Raw genomic sequence first — 21,604 nt, 5'->3', positions numbered from 1 at the left:
AAGGGACCATCTTAAGAGAGGCGTAAGGGAAAGGGTCGGGGAACGTTCGCGAGCTCTTATAGGTCTTATTGTGAATTTGACCGACGCATTTCACTATGTGCTTAGGGCCGCGGCATAATGTACCCCCATGCATGTTCGTGCACTAGGTGTGGAGACCGAACGCACAAGAATTGCGTGACTATAAATTTATTACGGGTTTGGCGTTACGGGCTGTGGCTACACACACGCTTAAACTTATTATGTACCTACGCTCAATATATGAGATTAGGTTCTATAAGCTTTCTCATATTTTTATAGGCAATTACTTATTATTAGATTTTTTAACGATTTATTTCCGTTTATATTGTCTCTCTATTATCATAATATTTTTTTTGTTAAACATAGGTAAATACAGTTCTCAAATATGTTTCCGTAGTAGCGCGCTGTTTTACCACTGGGGCGGACCTTCCACTAACAATAAAATAAATATCGCATATTGAACAATTAAATGACATAACAAAATTGAAGTAGAGACTAAAGCATCTCCCTAACTATTTCGTCACGCTCTTCCGTGGTTTGCATATCATGGGCGATGGTGCAATGTCGCGTAAATGACAAAAACACCACATTTAAAATGATTATTTATTATGAAAAACTTATGATTGATAATCCTATACTTTTTTCTGTCTCTTAAGCGGTATTGCACTGTTCCTGACGATTTCCATCGTAGTGTGCGTGTGTTCTCACGTTTTTCACGTACACTTTTCAAATACTTATTAAAAGTAGTGGGGCGCGTCTTCATGGCTGAAACGATATATGATATAGTATTTGAAGAGTTCAAAGATGACAACGCCGTATCGCAAACTTAGTCAGGTGTTTACAAAGTTATATTTTTAAAATGTCTAAGATAATGAGCCCTTTCCTTTAGTTTGCCTTATGTTAAGTATTACTTTTCAGAATTTGATCCTTATTAGCGATACTCTCGAAGTGAATAATGATACTGTATGTTGTTTTTTTTTGTGAAGATCAAAGGGTTCGATTCCTGGGAATATCAGTTTTTTTAATTAATTGACTCAGTCAAAAAATATATTTCTAGCAAAGAATTGATCTCATTGATTTGACAAAACTAATACAACACCCATATATTTTTAGCTCAGTTTGAAGGTTTTTTAAAGCAGATATGTAACAACTCTGGTTGACGTACAAATCTCTCCCTCTAAATTTAAGGGCTTCATAGTTTTAGAAGAGTTTTGATATTCTATATATTAATTTTGTGCATTGAACTTTATTTGTTGACTTAGAGATTACATAATTTTAACATCTTATACAATGCCTCGTTATGAAGTATGAGGAGTATAAAAGTTAAAAATCATAAGTTATACTCTAAACTAAATATACAAAACAGCTTTAGGTGATTGTTTAATTTGCCTGTGCTAAAATTGCGGAAAATACGATGGTTCTTGTTATTATTTTTGAAATGATGGAACTTCCTTAAATTCAATCAATATACTGCAATTTTAAGTTTTTTTTCGATCCATATATATGTTTAAAACGCAACAAGAATATATTTTGTAGATTTCGAGGTTAATTTGGCTATTTTGGGGGTTTGTAACTTATCTTTAAGGATAAGTGTGTTTGGGTGTTGGCAACTCTTTTAACGTATACGCCAATGATAAAAGAAGTATAGAGGATGAGTGATATGGTCACGTGACATGCGGCACATTTAATGCATAAAATGGCGCCGACTCCGCCCCTTACAATAGTGATATGCTAGTACCGAAAACTTTGCATCGACATCGATGAATTAAAAGAGACAAACAAGCCCCAAAAAGATCAAATACGAAAGGGGTTAGGAACTACCATAATATAAATATAACAAACCATAATGTAAACAAACAAACTGAAACTGATTTATAAGTAACAATTGTTAAACAAAGCAGTACCTGTTGTGACAAACATCCAGTTGTGTTTGATCTATATTTGTATGTTGCACTATTCCTTGCTAAAAATTTAAGTTACAGATTAAGATATTTATTTAATACATGATAAATGGAATAAGATAGCGTAGCCAGCAATTATTTGGTTGGTTTTATTTTATTTTATTATTATGCTTTTGATCGAGAAACATAACTATGGTTCAGCAAACTAAAATCAATGACCGTAAAAATGGTGGTTAAGATAATCAATTATAATAATTATTTGCAATAACAACAATATGATTATGTATCTATTTCCGTGCATGCAAAGGTTGCTCGAAACATAAGACCGCCAATTGTAAAAATATATCTTACATTTCATCTTTATGTTGTTTCTTTTATGTTTATCTATTCTTTTATGTAACAATTCTAATTTTATTCATAGCAATATATTAAAGTAATATTACTATTAGGTGAAGTATAATAATCATTACTATTTTACTTATCGGGAATATTGTTGGAAAACAGTTATCTTTACTCGCGTTAATTAAACGTGTGGTTTATGCATATCTTCTCAAAATGTAAAGAAATATGTATTTGGTGTAGGATTCCAATCACGTCGCTCAATATTCTCAATTCATTTTGCCTTGGTTTTTAAATTTTTTGGTTATCTTAAAAATATATTCTAATTTCACTTAGTTTGTCGTTCTGAATAATACAATATTGATGTGTGCTCTAACATTCTTTCAAAGATAAAAACCGTAACTGATAAACGGGCGTCTGTTAAAATATCGATATCAATAATTTCTAAACAAATCCACCCACCCATACCTAAGCTCGTGTGTAAACAAACATAATGATTTTAATGTGTATAAATCACGCCTAAAAGGGTCCAAAGCTTAACAAACCAGATCCATATATCATTTTAATTGATAAAAACACATCCAAAAAGTAAATATACAAAGATATTTGCTAATTTTCGGTAAAAACAGTTACTAACCTATGAAAAGATATTTCGGGGTCTTTCTTGCGTGAATTCGATTTGCATCCTTTCACACAACACTGAGTCATTTTCGAAACTTAACAAATACACTAATAAACACACTGAACAATTGAGAATATGATTATATTACTTTAAATTCAATATTTATGAAGATTTGTTTACATCGTCTGACACTACATGTACTTGCTGACTGGCCCGCATAACATGGCGTTTCTGCCGCAAAGCGGTCCCAGTGTGTTGAAGTAAACGAAATAGTGCCATATGCGAAGAAAGCAATTATTTTTGTCTTTTTTTGTTGCGTTCCAAATAAGCTTTGAGTAAAAGAGATAGACATATATATTGTCAATTCTGCGTCGATTTCCCTAACATAAATATAACTTATTCATATAGCTAACTTTTGAGGCCTGTCCTCTTTATATTTAGTCATTGGTATACGCTCAGAACAATGACAAGCATAGAAGTAACACTATGACATTTGAGTGTACTCTGTCTTAGACAGCAAGAAATTTTATTGTGTTGCGATCCTTCTGACATCTTATCGATATCGATAGATGTTTTGTCTATCGGCTATGGTAAATTCACATACCTGCGAAAATAAACTCTTTTCAGTCAGTTAACTACAAACCGTTGCAAATTGCTATTTTAGATAAAGGTTAAAAAAAAGATATCAAAACCCTAATTCGAGTACCAAATGAGGTCTGGATATATAAAAGAACTTGTTAAGTAGCTGTTAAATTACAGTAAACTACAGAACTACTGGCTTTCTTCGAACTAATTATTGTCCAATTTTCATTTGCTATTTACAGCAGTTTCCATGCCTTCCAAAACGTCATTCACACAAAAATGGTTTAGCATATAGATTATTGAATTAAGAAAATGTTAGAAATTTCGGAAGGAATGAAAACTGCTATAAGTAGCAAACAAATATCGGCCGAAATTTCGTCTAGGAGAAAGCTAATACGCCTTCTGTTCTTTTCTGACTTTCTTAGGGATTAAAAGATACCCAAGAGGTGTGGTTTGACAGAAGCTACTAAAAAGGGAGAGTCAAATTTAAACAGAGCGGTATTATTCATGTCATATATGTTTGATAAGTTATTTCAATGTTAATAAAATAGACTTCGTCGAAATGCTTAGAGCAAACACGGTGCTGTTTTTTCCAATACCAATTGGGACGTGTTATGGCACCGATCCATTTTTGCCCCATAGCACCATCTGTGGGGAATCTGCAATGAAAGACATTGTATGAAACATACTATGAAAATCAGGCAGTTTCCTCGACACCAGCCTTTGCGCACGGTTTCCAAGTGGCTTTTACCACTACACCACCGTATATTGAAAGTAAAAGGCAATTTATGCAACATAGTAAACTACAAATTACTAACATCTATGTTATCGATGGAATATGCATCACAACACTATTGAACACGACTACGTAAATTGGTAAAAACGAAAAATACTTAATAATGACTGTATCGAATGGCCAACAGCAGATTATAATATGACTACAGCATAATAAAGTATAATCAATAACACTTTTTGCACTTATGTACAGGGTTTAAAGCAAATATGTTAGGTTTTTTGTTTACTCACCGATGGAAGCTGATGATTTCTGTTTCATTTTCTTTACGAGAAGAATGAGATTTACACCCCACAACAATGCAGGCCATTGCTTGTTCGTAGGGCTATATTTTACGTAAACAGCACAATATATTTATTAAATTAACAACAAAAATATTACAAAACATGTAGACAATTTTCAAAAGCACGCGCTGAAGTATAACGTAACTAAATTGTGTGGGCGCGTTTGTGACATTGTTTTGAGATTGGCAAGTTGGAACATTTGACATTTTATTTGCTTTTTAATTCGGCATCATAAAGATGACCAAAGGTAACCATTTAATTATTTTAAAGTGTACGCAAGCCGACCTTAGCAACATAATATTTGTCTCGTTCTTTTCAACGGTTTTGACCTATTAGAAAAAATAGGATAAGTATATGAAGGTAATTTAGATTCCTTCTATGCTTGTTCTTGTTCTGAGCGAATACGACCTTGCTCTTAGAGCGCTATAATACCTAGAAACATTTTTTTTTGTTTTGAGTTACTCCTTAAGGAGAAGGCAAAGGCTCTGAGCCATAATACCTAGAAACATTACCACTGTATCACATAGAGTAAGTAATATACTACGTAAGAAGAGATGGCATTTAGTAGATTGATTTTGTGCATACGCACATATATATGAACTCAGTTTAGGTAAGATTTTATACCAACGTTACGCATAAATATATAAAACGTCCAGTTTTAAATAATTCACTTTACTTACTTAAATGACATATTATTATTACAAAAAAAGTGCGCAATAGTGTTACGCGCATTTATTATATTTAAGTATATAAAATATATATGTTTAGGTCTGTTGAAATTAAACTCATTTTCGGATTCTATCGCGGTGCTAGTATTTTATTTTTCCCGACGTTTCGAAGACTTTGCAGCCTTCATGGTCACGGGGACTGAGGTGTTGTTCATCCGTAAAGTCAAAGTTACAATATCTACCTACATTTTACAATTATACAACTTTTTTTAATTTTAATTTAGGTCTGTTACTGAAAAATCATTACAGTCCAATTTTTCGTTATTTATTTCCAATATTATTCAAAAAATTGATCAGTATGATATGATTTTTTTCCATCCAAACTATAATTATTATGATTATAATCATTTCAAAGGCAAATTCATAGATTTCATAAGGGCTTTTTTAGATTAGTTCTTTTCTTTATTGTAGCACACAAAATAAACAAAATACACAAATGTAAACACATTAATTGAAGTCAATATTAAAAAAAATATCACTATTTCGTTATCACACACGCCACAAATTCCTTAAAGAAAAATATAAACGAAATTGAGGAGCAGGCTGACCTCAACATAATATTTGGCAGAAAACGTAAGTTATTATTGAACAAAATCGATTATTATATAGAATTAGCAAATAAAATCTAACAATAACAGCAATAACGGCGGCCAACTGTCAGTTATTATAGTAGCTAACATATTTTCAACATGTTTAGGTCTATTATATTGGTACTAGATGTAACCAAAACTTTTGTTAACCAAAACTAAACTCTATGACACAGAAATCAGATGTCAAAATCATTCTTAGAAAACCCTGAAGTTAACATCATTACACAAAATGTTCCAAGTAGTTTACTGCTCTCTGGTTCCAAGTGTCCACTGACGTAAGACTTTATCAGTCTGACAATTGACATTCCCTACGTAAAGCCCCTGAAATAAACAAGTATGTTTTCCAGGGATAAAACAATTATATTTTAAGCATTAACCAAACTTCATCCTTGTTTATAATACGTACACAATCAGTATGTTGAGCACAACAGAAAGCGTTTCATGTGAAATAGTTCGCACTGATGTTCAAACTAACCAAAAAAGTCATCAAAATAGTTTTATGAATATTTTGTATTAGTGCAAATTGCAGAATTAACTGAAACGCTATAACAAAAGGGATACAAACTATATAAAACGTGCATAAACGTAAATTCCAAAATGACTCTATCGGAATCAAAATTTAAACAATTAAAAGAACAAATTATTTTACATGCAAGTGCAACTGAAAGACATGCTCAAATTTTGAACTCATTAAAGGATTTGTTTAAAGAAGATATTAATTCTGTTCGAAGATTTGAACAAATCAGCAATATAGCACAATTATTAAAAGTTTTAGAAATAAGAGATGTGTTGTCAGAGGATGATGTTGCTCCTTTGAAAGATGTGGCACGCCAACTACCAAATAGCTCAGAAATGCTGCGGAAAATTGCTGAATATGAAGAAAATCACAAGTGTGGAGAGTTTATTTCTGGTAAGTACATCTTCAGGACCTTATAACATCCATTGTACTTTTAGAATTTAAAAACCGCTCACTCTGTTTTGTGTAACAACATACCTATTGTTATTAGTTTCCACAATGATTCAGTATGTTCAAGCTCAGTTTTAAATAAACCACAACCGAATAAGTAAATATGAACAGTATAGATTCACTAAATATAACAGTCTTATTTGAACATACTGTGATATTATCCCCATGAGCATATACAGCTTGCAATTAATTTCAAATTTTAATTTAGGGAGATTCAGATTCAGGGAGATGTTAATGCTTTCACTTGAAGATAGCTAGCTTTGTAAATCGCTACTATGAAAATATGCATACCAACCCTATTCAAACTTTATGAAAAGTTTGTAGTTACCCACATTTTACAGTTAAATAAAATACTTTATTGACACAACTTTTTGAATTACCTTTACATATTTTATTTATTACAGTTCCTAAGTCACCTCCAAAACAAAAAGAACATAGTCATTCTGGATGGGATATTAACAGCATACAGAATTCTGAATATTCTGTAAAAAAGGAAAGGATATTTGAAGTTATTTCTGAAGAAATTGGCACCCATTGGAGAAATCTAGCGAGATATTTGAAAACAAGGGAATGTACAATAATTGAAATTGACAGTAAAAACATACCACTTTCAAGTAAAGCTATGGAGATTTTGAAATTGCATTGTAAAAAAGCAAATCCACAAAAGTGGTTTTTTGACTTGTGTAATGCATTGGACAAAGTGCATAGGACTGACATAGTGTTATCACTGCAAGAAATTATGTCTATGAATATTTAGACACCAACTTCAGCGACAGTAATGTATTCATTTTGTGTTTAGGCTTTTGAAGAAATTTAGGACCTGCTTGTATATGAGAATAAATTTGTAATATGGAGTAAAAATGAAAAATTAAGAAAGAGGAATAAGAAATTAAATTTCATGATTAATTATAATTTTAAAATATAATTGTGTTAAAATATGGATACCTGATATATAAGATATTTTTACTTTCATGACATCTTAGCCATAATACTTCACTATTCAAAAATAATATATATTGCCAATATATGAATACTATCATCTATTTTATTGTTAATGTAACTATAATGTGTCTTATTGAAACAAAACTACTCTGGATTTCATTGTGATAAATTTGTTTATTTTTAGACACTTTGTTTTGAAGCCTTCATGGTCACAGAATGCCTGAGAGGTTTGAATGTCTGAAATTTTAATTATCAAGAATAAAAACTGTAAAATGGTTTTATTTCAATATCAGACATTCATGTAACCATAAGAATTCATGATATGTCTCATTCTCTGTCCCACAACTGCAACATATTAACTAATAAACCCTATATAGTTTATTTTATAATTTTAGTATTAGGGCATAAGTGCCCTTTATAAATTTTGTGTTAAATATATAGATAGTATCAATTTACTTGCATAAACTTGTTATTTTAAATTCATTGTTAATTAATCAAACAATTAAAATATAATATATTCATTTATTTAATATCATTTACTTATATTTAGAAATCCTATTTGAGGCTGCAATGGTTCAATCATTGACAATGAACTTGGCAAAAATGTACAAAATTGAACATTGTAGAAAAATGCAAAGAGATAGTGCAATCAAACCCAATCTAAAGGTCTGTAAAAGATGGATGATCAGTACTTTGTGCAACATCAATTAATCAGAATTCTAGAATACAATTGACTGTACAATCGGTCATACTTTTCTGTAAATATTCACTCATCAGCTGTATAGGAACTGGTTAAACTTTTTTCTATATCTATTGGCTATGTTTTCAAATATTTAACACAAAATAGACTTATAAAACAGGAATAATAAAAAATACAATACATTAATAATAATATAATTGTAGATGTTTTGTAAATGTTGGTCTGTCTACACACTAATTTAGAATATTGGAAGACATTATTTTTATTTTCTTAAATAAAAATGGAATGAAAAGTTATTACTAGAAAATAATGTAATTCGTTCATTAGGGTATTTTTTTAAAATTTATAAACAAATTATATTATATTATATTACACATAAAATCTTGTACTTAATTTTGTTAGCAACTGTATAATAGGTTTATATTTCAGATTTATTGTGTAACGCATGAACTCATGAATCAGATCAAAAAATATTTACTAATAATTGCTCACAGATCTGCCTTATGATGTGTACATTTCTAGGAGAAGTACCAGTTAATTATTCTCCAAAATAAGATCAGATTGATACTACTCAGTTAAAACTACTTAATAAAGAGTCCATATAACTTTATTATAAGCACATACTTATAAAATTGATGTTCACATTATCCTGAATATGTTCATATCAAAATTAGTTTGTAGTAATATGATTATTTAGCTTAATTTATGCTTATCTCATTACTAAGGCACAAATACATGGAATCATATGAGTCTTATTTCATAAAAACAATTACTTTAATATTCGAAAGCTGTCAATAAACAGCTGTGGGATATAATAATGATTTAAATTGCTATAAATATGCCAACAAAAGTCTCAGCACTTGGCAGATTCAACTTTAATAGCCCAAGATTCAAGCCAAATACCGATTTATATAAAAGTTTCATATAAACTAAATAATTAATACAGCAATTACTATTATATTAGACAAAAAGTACACAGAAAAATGTGCTTTTTCGTATTAGAATTATTAGAAAATAGACAGTATAAATTATCAGAAAAATGTTTATTGTTTGGTGGCCCAAACATAGGCATTCTGGAATAATCTCAGCCAGGGGGAGGCCATGTTGGCTATGTCGTCGGCGTCGGCTGGCGGCGCGGGGGTGACGGAGGCGGGGCTCGCGGGGGGCGCGGCGCACTGCCACCGCAGCACGCAGCGCTCGGGGTGCGGCATCATGGCCACGTGCCGCCCGTCCGCGGACACCACGCCCGCCACGCCCTCTGCAACGCACATTGTTAAGCTAGGCTTCAAACTGACTCTACCAGCCACCAGACTGTTGACTGATGTCAAATGACTTATGACCATGACCACCGAATATGCCAAAAATAAAAGGTCGATCCTCAAAGAAAGATATTGAAAGTATAGTCGAGGAATAATTATTTTTGGCTGGCTACACAAAACTCAACAGCTAAATAGTTGTTTTGTTTGATACAAATCGTGACTAAAAATACACTTATATATTAGATTGTTAGTACCATAAATTACTGTGACATACTAAAATAAAACTGCACTGTAACAAGGTAAACTGAGAAAAACCTTACCTGGACTGCCATTGGGGTTCATAGGATACACTTCAGTTGGGTTGCCATCATCATCTACATACTGCATTGCGATCTGTCCATTCTTTTGCAACTTTTCAAAGATCTGAGGCTCGGCGACAGTGAACCTTCCCTCTCCATGGGCGACCCACACACCCAACACGCTGCCTCCCATACCGCGGAACCATACGTTATTGTTTTTGTTTTCACTTATTTTCACCGCGCTCCAACGACATTCAAATCTGTTAGAAATTATTTTTATAGGTAATTTAATGAAATAGATCTCGTGCAATTATCATCTTTCTAATAATATAAATATGAAAGTTTGTGAAAATCTTTATTAGAAATAAACGCAGAAACAGTTTAACAGATTTAGACGAAATTTTGGCACATTAGTGGAGAATTTCCTAGACTTACACATAGACTACTTTTTATCCCGGTAATTTACCACATGAGAAATAATTATGTTTTTTATTTATATATACTTTTAACAGATGGTGCAAACGACGTAGTATTTTACGGAATTGTAGCAAGAAAGACTTTGCCCGCAGACGAAGCCGCGAGGAACACAAAGTAATTTCGTAAATTTTTCATGGCCAAATTACAATAAAATCATCAACAATAATCATTCCATTAAAATATATACTGCAACTACATTAAACACACCTTTCCGAATTGTTATGGTCGAGGAATATTTGCGCCTTGTTGGCCCGTTTGGTGTTAGTATCTGGGTCAATCCAGCCGAGCAGCGCCATTAATTGACAACCGTTACACACGCCCAACGAGAAACTGTCCTTACGCTCCTTGAAGTGAGCGAATTGTGAACTGAGCGATTCCGAGAACATTATACCTGCAGCCCAGCCCTTGGCCGATCCCAACGTATCTGTAAAAAAAAATATGGTGAGATTTTCGTATCTGCAAGATGATTGTTTTTACTGCCTGATGCCGATTTCTAATGCATTGGCTATAATCCCTCTTTCTTCCTTTCGCCCACTATTACCAAGTCTATGGCATATTCCACTAACATTATCATTCAGTCATAAGCCAGAATCTAGTCTCAATAAGTAGTATGTTCGGGTACAAAAGTTACTGTAATTTTTTTTTTTCTCTAATCTAAAGATCGCAAATGTATCAAAGTACCTGCATAACTGAAACCACCAGGGAACACGAGCCCTTGGAAAGCGTCCAATGTAATTTTCTTCGTCTGCAAATCGCTCATTGTGACATCGAACACGTCAAAGTTGGCCATCATGAGAGACGCTATCATTTCCCTGTCGCCATTTGTGCCTGGTGCAAATAGATTGTAAAATTATAAGTCCTGTTCATAAATTTGTTCGTGTATTTTACAATGTTAAAGCTATAATTTACCTTCCTCTCGAAGTACAGCGACCCTAACAGGTTTCGTTTTCACAATAGCTTCTGAGGGGCTGAATGTGACGCGGTATGTTACACCCTTACGTTTTGAAAGACCTGTAGATAGTAAATATTCTATAAACAGTTGAATTTAGAAAATATTATTTTAGAATCTAATGACGTATTTATTATTATCACACATCTAGATCTAATATAACAAGAAAATGTATTGTATTATATAAAAACAAACCTTTCCATTCCTGCTGAATACAATCAGAATTAGCCTGCAAACATTCCAAGCGATAGCTTGTCTCCTCCCACATTCTAAATACGTTTATCAGGACTGTGTCTAAAACTTTTTCTCCATTAACGTTAATAATAACCTAAAATGAAAATAAAAAAATAAAATTAAGTCTACTGTAATGTATAGGAAAAAATATGTGTTATCTACATGACCCAAAATACATGTATTTTAGTTTAGTTCCATATGTTGAATTTATTTACCTGTGCATCCATGCCATATTTCCCTGAATGACCTATGTGCGAGGCATTCACACCTTTATTCTTATATTCAGAAAGCACATACGCTAAATTACTTGGCGACACTTCAAGTACAATTCCGAGTTCTTCATTGAACAACGCTTCTATAGCCGAAACGTTATTGTCCACCTTCATATCGAGTGTCAGACCTCGGAGACCGCCGATGCCCATTTCTAGGACAGTCGTCACAAAGCCTCCTTCACTAATGTCGTGGCCGGATAGTAATTTCTTTTCTATATTCAACAGAAATAAAAATAATTATGTACTATTATTACTGTAGTAGCAAATAATTTGTTCATATATATACTGGGCTGCACGGATTTCGATGCCCGTTTCATTTATATTTAAAGCAAACTTGTTTTAATGATAACCATATCATCAAATGATAACATAAGTTATTTTTTACCTTTTAATAACTTTTGCGTCACTTTAAATAGTGATTTAAGAATAGCAGGGTCATCAAGATCTGGTGGGGTGTCGCCAAGTTGCTTGTAACATTGCGCCAACGCAGAACCACCGAGCCTGAAATATTTCAAACAAACTTACAGAAAAATGACTCTTTTAATTATATAGAATTAATTCCTATATAGGCACGAAAAAAAGCATGAAATTTCTATCAAGTTGCTATGAATGTTTAAAATTCAAAAGTATTTATAAATGGTTTTTACTTTTAGTTATTGAAACTTTACCTGTACTTTCCTGAAGAAACCGGCACGTACACAAGGGCTGAACCTTCCTCTAGTAAGGCAGGTTCAATCTTTACAGTTATATCAGGACACGGTGCGTAGGCGGACACCACCAATGTTCCGGGTGACTTCACTGTAATGGTAAAAAAATAGATACTACTGTGCAGGAAATTTACCATAGTTTACTATTATAGTTAATATGTATCTAATATGAAATTATAAATTATTACGTTTTGAAATTTGTTGGTCGACTTAAATCGATGAGTAGTTTACCGATATTGGATGTTGATATCGATATAAATTTAAATTCAAGATAAAAAAAATTATATTAGGGTCGATTATGATTTCATATATGTCGGAGATTAAGCTTATTATTGCCTTCATAATGTGTGATTTAGGGGCCGTTTATTACGTAACGCAATTTGGGGGGAGGAGGGATCTTAGTGGTTTTCAAAAAGCTTCAAAAATTGCGTTACGAAATACTTGAACGGCCCCTTAAGTATTGATATTTAGTGCAAATTTTATTAATTTAAAGGGAAGTTTGCGTATGACAATATTGCTTAAACAAAAAAAAAATATTTTAGACTATGCAATAGTTTAATACGACCAAAGCAAAATGATCAAATTACTCAAAAATATTTGCTACGGTACCGGGTCCGCTGGGCAGGTGCGCGCACATGGACAGCGAGTCCTTGCCGCCGTCCACCGCCACGCCGAGGCGCCGCATGGCCGCGCACAGCGCGCCGCACGCCGCCACCAGCGCGCCGCCCGCGCCGCCCGTCTTGCCCGACCACATCCAGTTGCCCGAACACTTCGCGTCCTCCAGCTCAGATATGCCCACGAACACCTGGTAGTATCATGCTGTCGTCAGTTATGCGTTCGTGTTTAGAAGAATGTTCATAACTAATCGAGGCAAAAAATGCTATCAGTATTTATGTAATTGATAGGAAAAAATAGTATCGATTAATAAATATTCAACTTCGCCCTCGTCGAGTTATTTAAAATCGATAATTAAATATTTCGATGAAAATACAGTAATATGCATTAGAATATGAGTACTCGCAACCACGACCCCACTTACCAGATTAGTAAAGGCCTCCCCGAGCGAGAGCCTCGCGCCGGCGGCGGGGTCGAGCAGCCCCTTGATGTTCTGCGAGCCGAGCGAGGTGGCGGCGCCGGCGCGGCCGCGGTGCGCGAGCGCGATGACGGCGCAGTCGGCCAGCGGCGAGTGCAGCGGCCCCACGCACTGCTGCTGCGCCACCAGCCCGGACACGCAGCGGTCCACCTCAACAACGACAAATAAACTTTACTAAATGACCATGAACAATCGCTCCACAGTTAGTATAAGTTAAACTTTATAAGAATAGAAAGAATATCTACAAAATATGATTTTTAAATTGTTATAACCCAGATAGAATAAAGTGGCGCAATTACATTGTTGAAGTTTTATGGTTGACTCATTCATTTGTTGCTATGATATTAACTCAGGCTAAACAGCAAGGTAATAGTGATTAATTTAAAATCGTTTATGTATGTAAAATATTTTATGTATTGATTCGATTAGGTAACAAATTGCCTGTATGAAAACATTAGAGAGCTTATAAAACAAAGGCCTATGCAACGCTATAAATGAATTTACCTTGTTCGTAAGATATCTCTTGCTTGCTACGTTGACAAGCCTTAGTACTCTGTTTAGAGCACTTTCAACTGTGATGTCTTTTGGCAAGGATAAAGGCAATTTCGTCTTCTTTTCCAGATGTAAGTCAAACGTTTTTCGCGGCATGTTACCTGAGAAAAAACACAATGATGAAACAATTAATATTCTCAAAGTTGTTGCTTATATATAAAAATAACGAACGAAAACTTATCAACAGACTGCAATCTTAAAATATTTTTAAAAATATTTAACTTACCTAAAACGGCTTCCAAATGCAAATCATAAGGCAATTTAGACTTATTCTCAGCGCTAAGTCTTTCAGACCTGTTCAGATACTTGTCTTTGTACGAATCTTCTACGAGACTGACATAACCGTCGCCTGTCACTTCGCCCACGAACGATACTGGACAGCGCTCACGACGGCATATATCTAGAAAACGTAACGTAAATTAACAATCGTTAAGCAGTAATGAAATAATTCAACTGCTATTTTATTATGCCACGTATCCCCAGCACGAGAGCGTGTCTTCGTTGTCAAAAGCGTTTCCCGTACACCCTGTGTAGGGCTAAATTGACGTCATTAACCGCCATTTTTAATAAACGCAATCCCAATCGCTTTTTTTGATCTATTTCAAAAATGGACCAATCAGTAGAAAGTTTTTTTTGACTTACTCACAAATGAGGTTATGTTTGATTGGTTCATTCTCGGAATCGGATTAGAAATTGAGATTGGGTTTGTTAAATCGGGTGTAAAACTATTTTTTTACTGCTTTTTTTTATATTCAGGAATGGTATAGTGACCCCACCGCAAAAGATAGTACAATTACTATTGCACTATCTTAATCTTCTGTACTATCTGGACGCTACTCCAATGAGTAGCGTCCCGATAGTACAGAAGAAAGATAACTTCGCTCGCCAATCGTCGCAATTATGTTGATCATTCATAGAAATTAATTAGCAATAACCTTCAAGAATCTGCCTGTTTTCCTTGCTGCAAAGTAACGCGTCATTCTCTTGATACTCTGCGCCCCACAGTTCAAGCGTGGTGATGGTGGGGTCCCCGAGCTGGAACTCCTTGGTGAACACTACAGCGCCCTCTGGCTCCACAAGTTCTTTTAACACGTTACCGTTGCCACCCGCGCCCTGGTCGTGTATTGCTACGAATGATATAATGATTGTCTATTATGGTTAGTTGAGACGTATGCCTGCTGTGAACCATGCATATCGCAATGTTTACCCATAATGTGTATGGCATGACAATATATCAGGTCACAGATATTTTCAAATAACATAAATTACTGATAAAATATAAGTAATAACTTACATTCAATTGGGTTCACATCCGATTCCAAGCATCCTCGTACAACTCGGTTAAGGCGATTGCCCATTTCTGCATCTCCTGTCATGCAAAAAATATTTAATGATAATTAAAAAATTTAATTCAACCAAAAGAGAAATGCACTTTGCTGATTTCTTAAGGAAAAAACATTCTTATTAATTGTTTTGAATATTTCTTTTTCGATTACGTTATTAAAAAAATGCATCATGTTTCTATTCTACAACCAAACATTAAGGTCACTACTATGATCGAATAATTTATAAATGGAGTGACCTCTCTGTACGGCTCCGAAGTCGAGTGCATCCCTGGAGTCGCCGCCCTGCACCGCCACCGAGGACGCGGCGCCGCCCCCCACGCCGATGCGGTACACCGGACCGCCCACTTTCACTAACAACATGCCTGCAAAAAACATATAAGTAAGCTAGTAGTGTTGCATCTAAACTATGTTGCGTGTCTTTTCACTATTAGACAAAAAACATTTTTAACTTCGTATATGAGAAACTAATAGTATTTATTATTAAGATGGGTTAATCGTTAACCTATTACGAAATCTCAGAAACTATCCTTCATACAGGCTTAAATCATCTAATGAGGATGGATTTTATAAAAATCAACCTTCGGCTTCAGGAGAACAAAGTAAATTTTTGCAGCATTCGGGCGCATACCTTTATCCGGTTTATTCTTTTTGATCATTGAATGTGGCATATAACCAATGCCTCCACTGAACATGATTGGTTTCACAAATTCGTCGCGTTCGTTATCCGGATTTTTTAAACCATATGATTGCACGAAACCTGAAACATAAATTAAACATTTCACTTTGATCTTTTAGGCGGTATATCTTGAATCCTTCAATATCAGTCACCTAAAAGATCAAAGTCAAAGGAGAGTAATTCAACTCATACCCTATAATATAATGAATATTCCTATGTATTCTATGTATTTGTGTATTATCAGTGTGTGGGATTCTATTACCCTTGGGTTCCCACTAGTAATTATAAAAAATAATTAGAAGAAAAATATTATTTCCTTTGAGACCCATAATGAATTATATTTAAAAATAAAATTGTATTCAATATTTTACAAATAAGTTAGTATATTTTGTACCTGTTACAACTGGTTCGCCGAATTTATTTCCGTAGTCAGAAGCCCCATTACTAGCTTCGATAATAATTTGTAACGGTGAGGCGAAGTTGTGTGGATAGTCCCAACCTTTCTCTTCCCAGGGTAAATCATAACCTGCAATAATGATTATTTATTTAAAAATAAAGCCACTTTATATTGAGATACTTGTTTATGTGTAGGATAGATAATAAATATAACAAACTATTAAATAACTATTACAAACTTCTACCACGATTATAGTAAGGCAATTAGTTTATTCAATCATACCTGGTATGTGCAAATTGCCGACGCTGTATCCAGCAGTACCAGCGACAGTATGACCGCCTCTGCCCACACCTTGCACGTCCCTTATACGCCCACCAGTGCCAGTAGTAGCACCACTAAACGGTGCCACAGCTGTCGGCATGTTGTGTGTCTCCGCAGTGAATATAATATCAGACTCAGTCTCCTCCAATATCATTTGAGAAGGAACTCCGACATTACTCGGTCTCAGTTTAGTATGCTTAAACCCTTTAATTGCACTGAAACAAAACAATAATGAAATTAAGTAAAACACCTGTAAGCGCGAACAGCTTATTTAAAATTATAAAAATTTTTTGGTTTTAAATTTTACATTTTAATTTTCATACAGAAAAATATAACATACCTGCTGTTATCACCAAACTTTATGACATTATTGTTATTTGATGTTTCTTGTGTGGAGGCAACCATATCTATAAGTGACTGATTGATTTCTTTGCCATCTAAAATTATCTTCCCCTGTTACAAGAAAAAAAATATTTATAGGTTTGTTGCTGTAATAGTTTACGTTTCGTTACGGTATTTCATATGCGTCAATTTCAATTGTTTTGGTGGTTTGAGAATAGAGCAATTGCAAAAATATGAATAGTATTTAGTACCTTGAAAAACCAATGCCGCGAATGTTCACTGTTACTTTGAGCAAGATCAAACAACTCAACACTTGTTGGATCTCTCTTCAACTTGTTAACAAACAAATCCATGTAAAAATCCATGTCCCAAGAATCAAACGCCAACCCTGTATAAAATAAGCCATATTATTATAACATATGATAAATAAATAATATTACTAAGCTGTACAATCCAAGTTTTATTACCTAATTTTTTATTTACTTTTTCCATGGCCATTCTACCCTCTTTGAGTAAAGGTACCACATACCATGATTCCAAATTTTTAGGCAACCCTTCATTGAAAGAGTTTCGTGGCAAATTGTCCTTTGTGTATATGCATTGTGTCATCCTGTCATGTAGTGGTGCAGCCAAGTCTTCATACATTTTTGCAGACACGTTTTTAGCATTTTGAAATGTGATAAGATACCTGATGGACACCTCAAGACGCACAATGTCATTGAGGCCTACACTCTCACAAATCTGTACAGAGTTACTTGAATCCGCTGTTGAAAAGTTGAATCTGAAAATATATTATTTTTTAATTTACAACAACTTTGCTTTTTTACTTTGCAACTAAATGCTTCAGGCATTAAATCTACTTTTATACACATATATGTACAGACATATATCAGAACATCAAATATTATGTGTAATATTGTTTCAGTCATTGTTATTTCAACTAATTGTAGTTGATGTGTGAAGGTCGAATTGTAATCTTATTTGTTCTGCAATGATGTAACATTAATTATTTGCTATATTGAACAAAATATTTGTGATGACAAACATTTATCAGGAAAAATAAGTTCATAATATAAAAAGATGATACTATAAAATTACAAGCTTTTGCTGGCGGCTTCCTCAGCATGATAAGAGATTTCGAAGATAAAAGTCCCGGAATAGAATACTTTCTATTAATGCTTATGTCGTTCTCAGGATCGCAAACTATCTCCATACCGAATTTCATATAAATTTCGTTGGGTAGTTTTTGAGTTTATCGCATTCAGACAGGCAGACACATGTGGCAGGAGACTTTGATATAATTAATTTTTTATTTTTTTATATATTTTTAAACAATTATCTCATACATAGCTATTTGCGTAACTTTATTTGTATACGTCGTGCACGCAAAGAAACCTCTCAAAAGGAATAAAATTTCCCTGTTTTTGATACATTATTTGTTGTTGCTTCGCTACTATTGGCCATAGCATGATGTTATATAGCCTATAGCTTTCCTCGATAAATGGGACATTAGACACTAAAATAATTTTCCTATTCAAACCAGTAATTCCTGAGATTAGCATGATCAAATAAACAAATCCTCTAGCTTTATATAATGGCATAGGTAAATATTACTAATTTTGTAGTATGGCTCAGTAGCCATACTACAAAAGGCCTAGCCTACACTAGGCCAGTGCCTAACTAAATGCCTTAAAAAGCAAATATAAATACTTTTTTAAATGAGGAAATTAAAATCTTATAAGTGACTCTTTATTTATTTTAGTATTGCCGCCAAATGGTTGGTCTAATGCAGAAGTTCCCAAACTTTTTGTATGTACTATCCACCATCTATGTATCAATTAACTGTTTTGCTCTGGGATTTTGCAGTATATCAAGAAGCCTTATAAATTTCTTCCCTGTTCCTGATCCTACTTATTTCAACTCAACTCATCTGCTTGTTTACTTATACATATAATCCCTTTCAAAAGAAATCTGGATGTTGTGCCCACTAATAATACTGAGTTACAGATATTCCCTAAGCATCAGGCTAACAACCCAATTGTCTCGTCAATTAGTTATATTAAAAAAAATACCTTGGTCCAATTTCAATCACAATCTGATTGTCTTCCACATTTTTGAATTGCGTATTATTTCTCAAAGCTTGTGGTTGAAGTGGTGAACTTAAAAGCCATTTCAAGACTTTGATTTGTTCAATATTCAGATAGTCACAGCCTTCATTCAGCTCCACGTGGTAGCACAGTTCCGTAGTTAAATCAATCACATCATTATCAACAGATATCAACTTCTGTACTATTTCTTTGGTTTTATGAGCACTAAATGCCTCAGAGGCGAAAAATCTTATAATACACATATTCTGAAATTAATAATCAAGTTCAGTGTCTCAACAAAGACTGAAGATTACGACAAAGAGCACACAATTTACGGGTTACATCAATGTCAAAGTTCATCTCCAGCTACAAGATACAGACAAACAAGTTGGCTTATGCAATGTCAACAACATAAAATATTGAGAACAATCTAATCTATTATTGTACCTTGGTGCGATCAACACTAGTTCATGAGGTTATCAGACATCTGAAGGATTTTTTTGTATCATTTAAGACCACTATGTAAGTTTATGATATCATTATCATATTGTTTTACATTCATATTAATTGTTGCAGTTAGACCGAGTTTCTTTTATTCCAAAGTTGAAAATATTGATGTTGGAAAACATCGGATTTCTTGTAATTGGGTCATATATATTATAATGTTTTCTAATAGAACAAAAAACTTTTGTACAATTCTCGAAACAATTTTGTTGGATAGAATGGTATGCGAATAATACATTTATGTTTTTTTTTATTACTTTTCATGCGATCAGTCCTTTTGACTATGAGCAGATGAGATGTTAGAGTCGGAGGAATATAGGGCGCTACCCCCAGTGGAGTATGCGCTTTCTTGGGGAAGTTTAAGTTTTACTGGTTATCCTTATCAAAGATGTCACATTGCTTTTTTAGCCAATGTATGCTTTCGGATATGGTGATTTGACCCGCGAGTTGGTTGGGGTGCTTTTGTAGTTGTACTTTGTATTTAGCATTGCATAACATTATTTCTTTTTTCATAAATGGTATGTTGAGAATTTCATGGACTTAATTTGTTGTAATAAACCATGGTGCATTTGAGATTTGCTTCAGGATAAAGTTTTCCACCCTTTGCATTGTCATCATATTGGAATTGCTAGCACAACCCCAGAGCTGTAAGTCGAAATGGGCTTTAAGATTTTGATGAATACATTTATGATAAAAAAAAAATTTTTGTTATAAGAGTTCTTTATAAATCTATATGTTAGTTACAAGTGATGAAATCCACAATGATAAGATTTTAGAGTAAATCGAAATCAATGATCACTAAATTCAAACAGGTTCCAAATGTGGTCATGGAATGAGACATTCTTTAAATTATCCATTCTCCCTCATCTTGCTTCAATGAGAGGTTGACAATACACTTTTCTCTCATATTACAGTAATGATTCGGTGACAATTGTCTACATTGGACACCTGCTCATTATTTTTTTTTCTAAATGAAATTTAAGCAAATTCGTACCTAAACTTTTTCATTAGTACTTTTTATAAATATTTTGTTATAGAATATATGGGTAAGTAAATCTATAAGACTATAGGTTATAACCAGTCAGGCACTTATTTCAATCATGGTCAACTCACGTGTTTTCTAATCAAAAAGCTTATATTTTTAACGCTCTACCTGCGTATTATACAAATGTAATAAAGCTTCCGAATTTAGTAATCGTAAATTGAATGTAGATTGAAAAAATCTTTAACTTACAAGGTAAATAAATTCTTATTGGCTTCATAAATAAATTTCTTACTCGTCCTAACTTAAGGACTTTGATACTAATTCAAAACTTCGCTTTCGAACGACTCTTTTTTCTTTTGCTCCGCGCCGTCTACAATCTGTCTGCAATACTGTTGCTGTCTACCAGAGACCAATAAACTGTCTACGTCAAACTCAACTGTCAATCAGACAATAGTGAAATCCACAGGTCTCAGAACAAGAACAAGCATAGAAGGAATCTAAATTACCCTCATATACTTATCCTTTTTTTTCAAATAGGCCAAAACCGTTGAAAAGAACGAGACAAATATTATGTTCAGTGTTGCCAGGGCCCTTGAGTCGTAAGTTACGTTTCGTTTCCTGAAATGTTACATTTTTGC

At 33.7% G+C, this 21,604-nt stretch overlaps 2 protein-coding genes across 4 annotated transcripts; one reads left to right on the top strand and one right to left on the bottom strand.

Annotated features, from left to right (window-relative positions):
* The first annotated feature begins 6,168 nt into the window (after positions 1–6,168).
* LOC115441066 lies at positions 6,169–8,053 on the top strand. The gene is made up of 2 exons (XM_030165656.2): positions 6,169–6,767; positions 7,229–8,053. The coding sequence occupies exons 1-2, from the start codon at positions 6,455–6,457 to the stop codon at positions 7,579–7,581; spliced, it is 666 nt and encodes a 221-aa protein (XP_030021516.1). The 5' UTR covers positions 6,169–6,454; the 3' UTR covers positions 7,582–8,053.
* A 591-nt stretch (positions 8,054–8,644) lies between these two features.
* Positions 8,645–21,435, bottom strand: LOC115441065 (phosphoribosylformylglycinamidine synthase). Of its 3 annotated transcripts, XM_030165654.2 has the most exons (25): positions 21,216–21,403; positions 20,239–20,626; positions 19,463–19,743; positions 17,858–18,171; positions 17,642–17,778; positions 17,389–17,501; positions 17,010–17,263; positions 16,725–16,856; positions 16,283–16,411; positions 15,891–16,016; positions 15,603–15,677; positions 15,244–15,435; positions 14,535–14,708; positions 14,261–14,409; positions 13,703–13,906; positions 13,273–13,468; positions 12,625–12,754; positions 12,342–12,457; positions 11,900–12,168; positions 11,646–11,778; positions 11,411–11,512; positions 11,183–11,329; positions 10,709–10,925; positions 10,046–10,284; positions 8,645–9,724 (listed from the first exon to the last, which is right to left on the bottom strand). In XM_030165654.2, the coding sequence occupies exons 3-25, from the start codon at positions 19,738–19,740 to the stop codon at positions 9,510–9,512; spliced, it is 4,041 nt and encodes a 1,346-aa protein (XP_030021514.1). In that variant the 5' UTR covers positions 19,741–19,743; positions 20,239–20,626; positions 21,216–21,403; the 3' UTR covers positions 8,645–9,509. The 3 variants fall into 3 exon arrangements, with proteins under 3 accessions (XP_030021514.1, XP_030021513.1, XP_030021515.1); XM_030165653.2 differs by lacking the exon at positions 20,239–20,626 and having other exon boundaries at positions 21,216–21,435; XM_030165655.2 differs by lacking the exons at positions 20,239–20,626; positions 21,216–21,403 and adding an exon at positions 19,925–20,226.
* Positions 21,436–21,604: the final 169 nt, after the last annotated feature.

This window comes from Manduca sexta, chromosome 26 (genome assembly GCF_014839805.1).
Source record: "Manduca sexta isolate Smith_Timp_Sample1 chromosome 26, JHU_Msex_v1.0, whole genome shotgun sequence".
NCBI classification, from domain to species: Eukaryota; Metazoa; Arthropoda; class Insecta; order Lepidoptera; family Sphingidae; genus Manduca; species Manduca sexta.
This window is presented reverse-complemented; position numbering and strand designations above follow the sequence as displayed.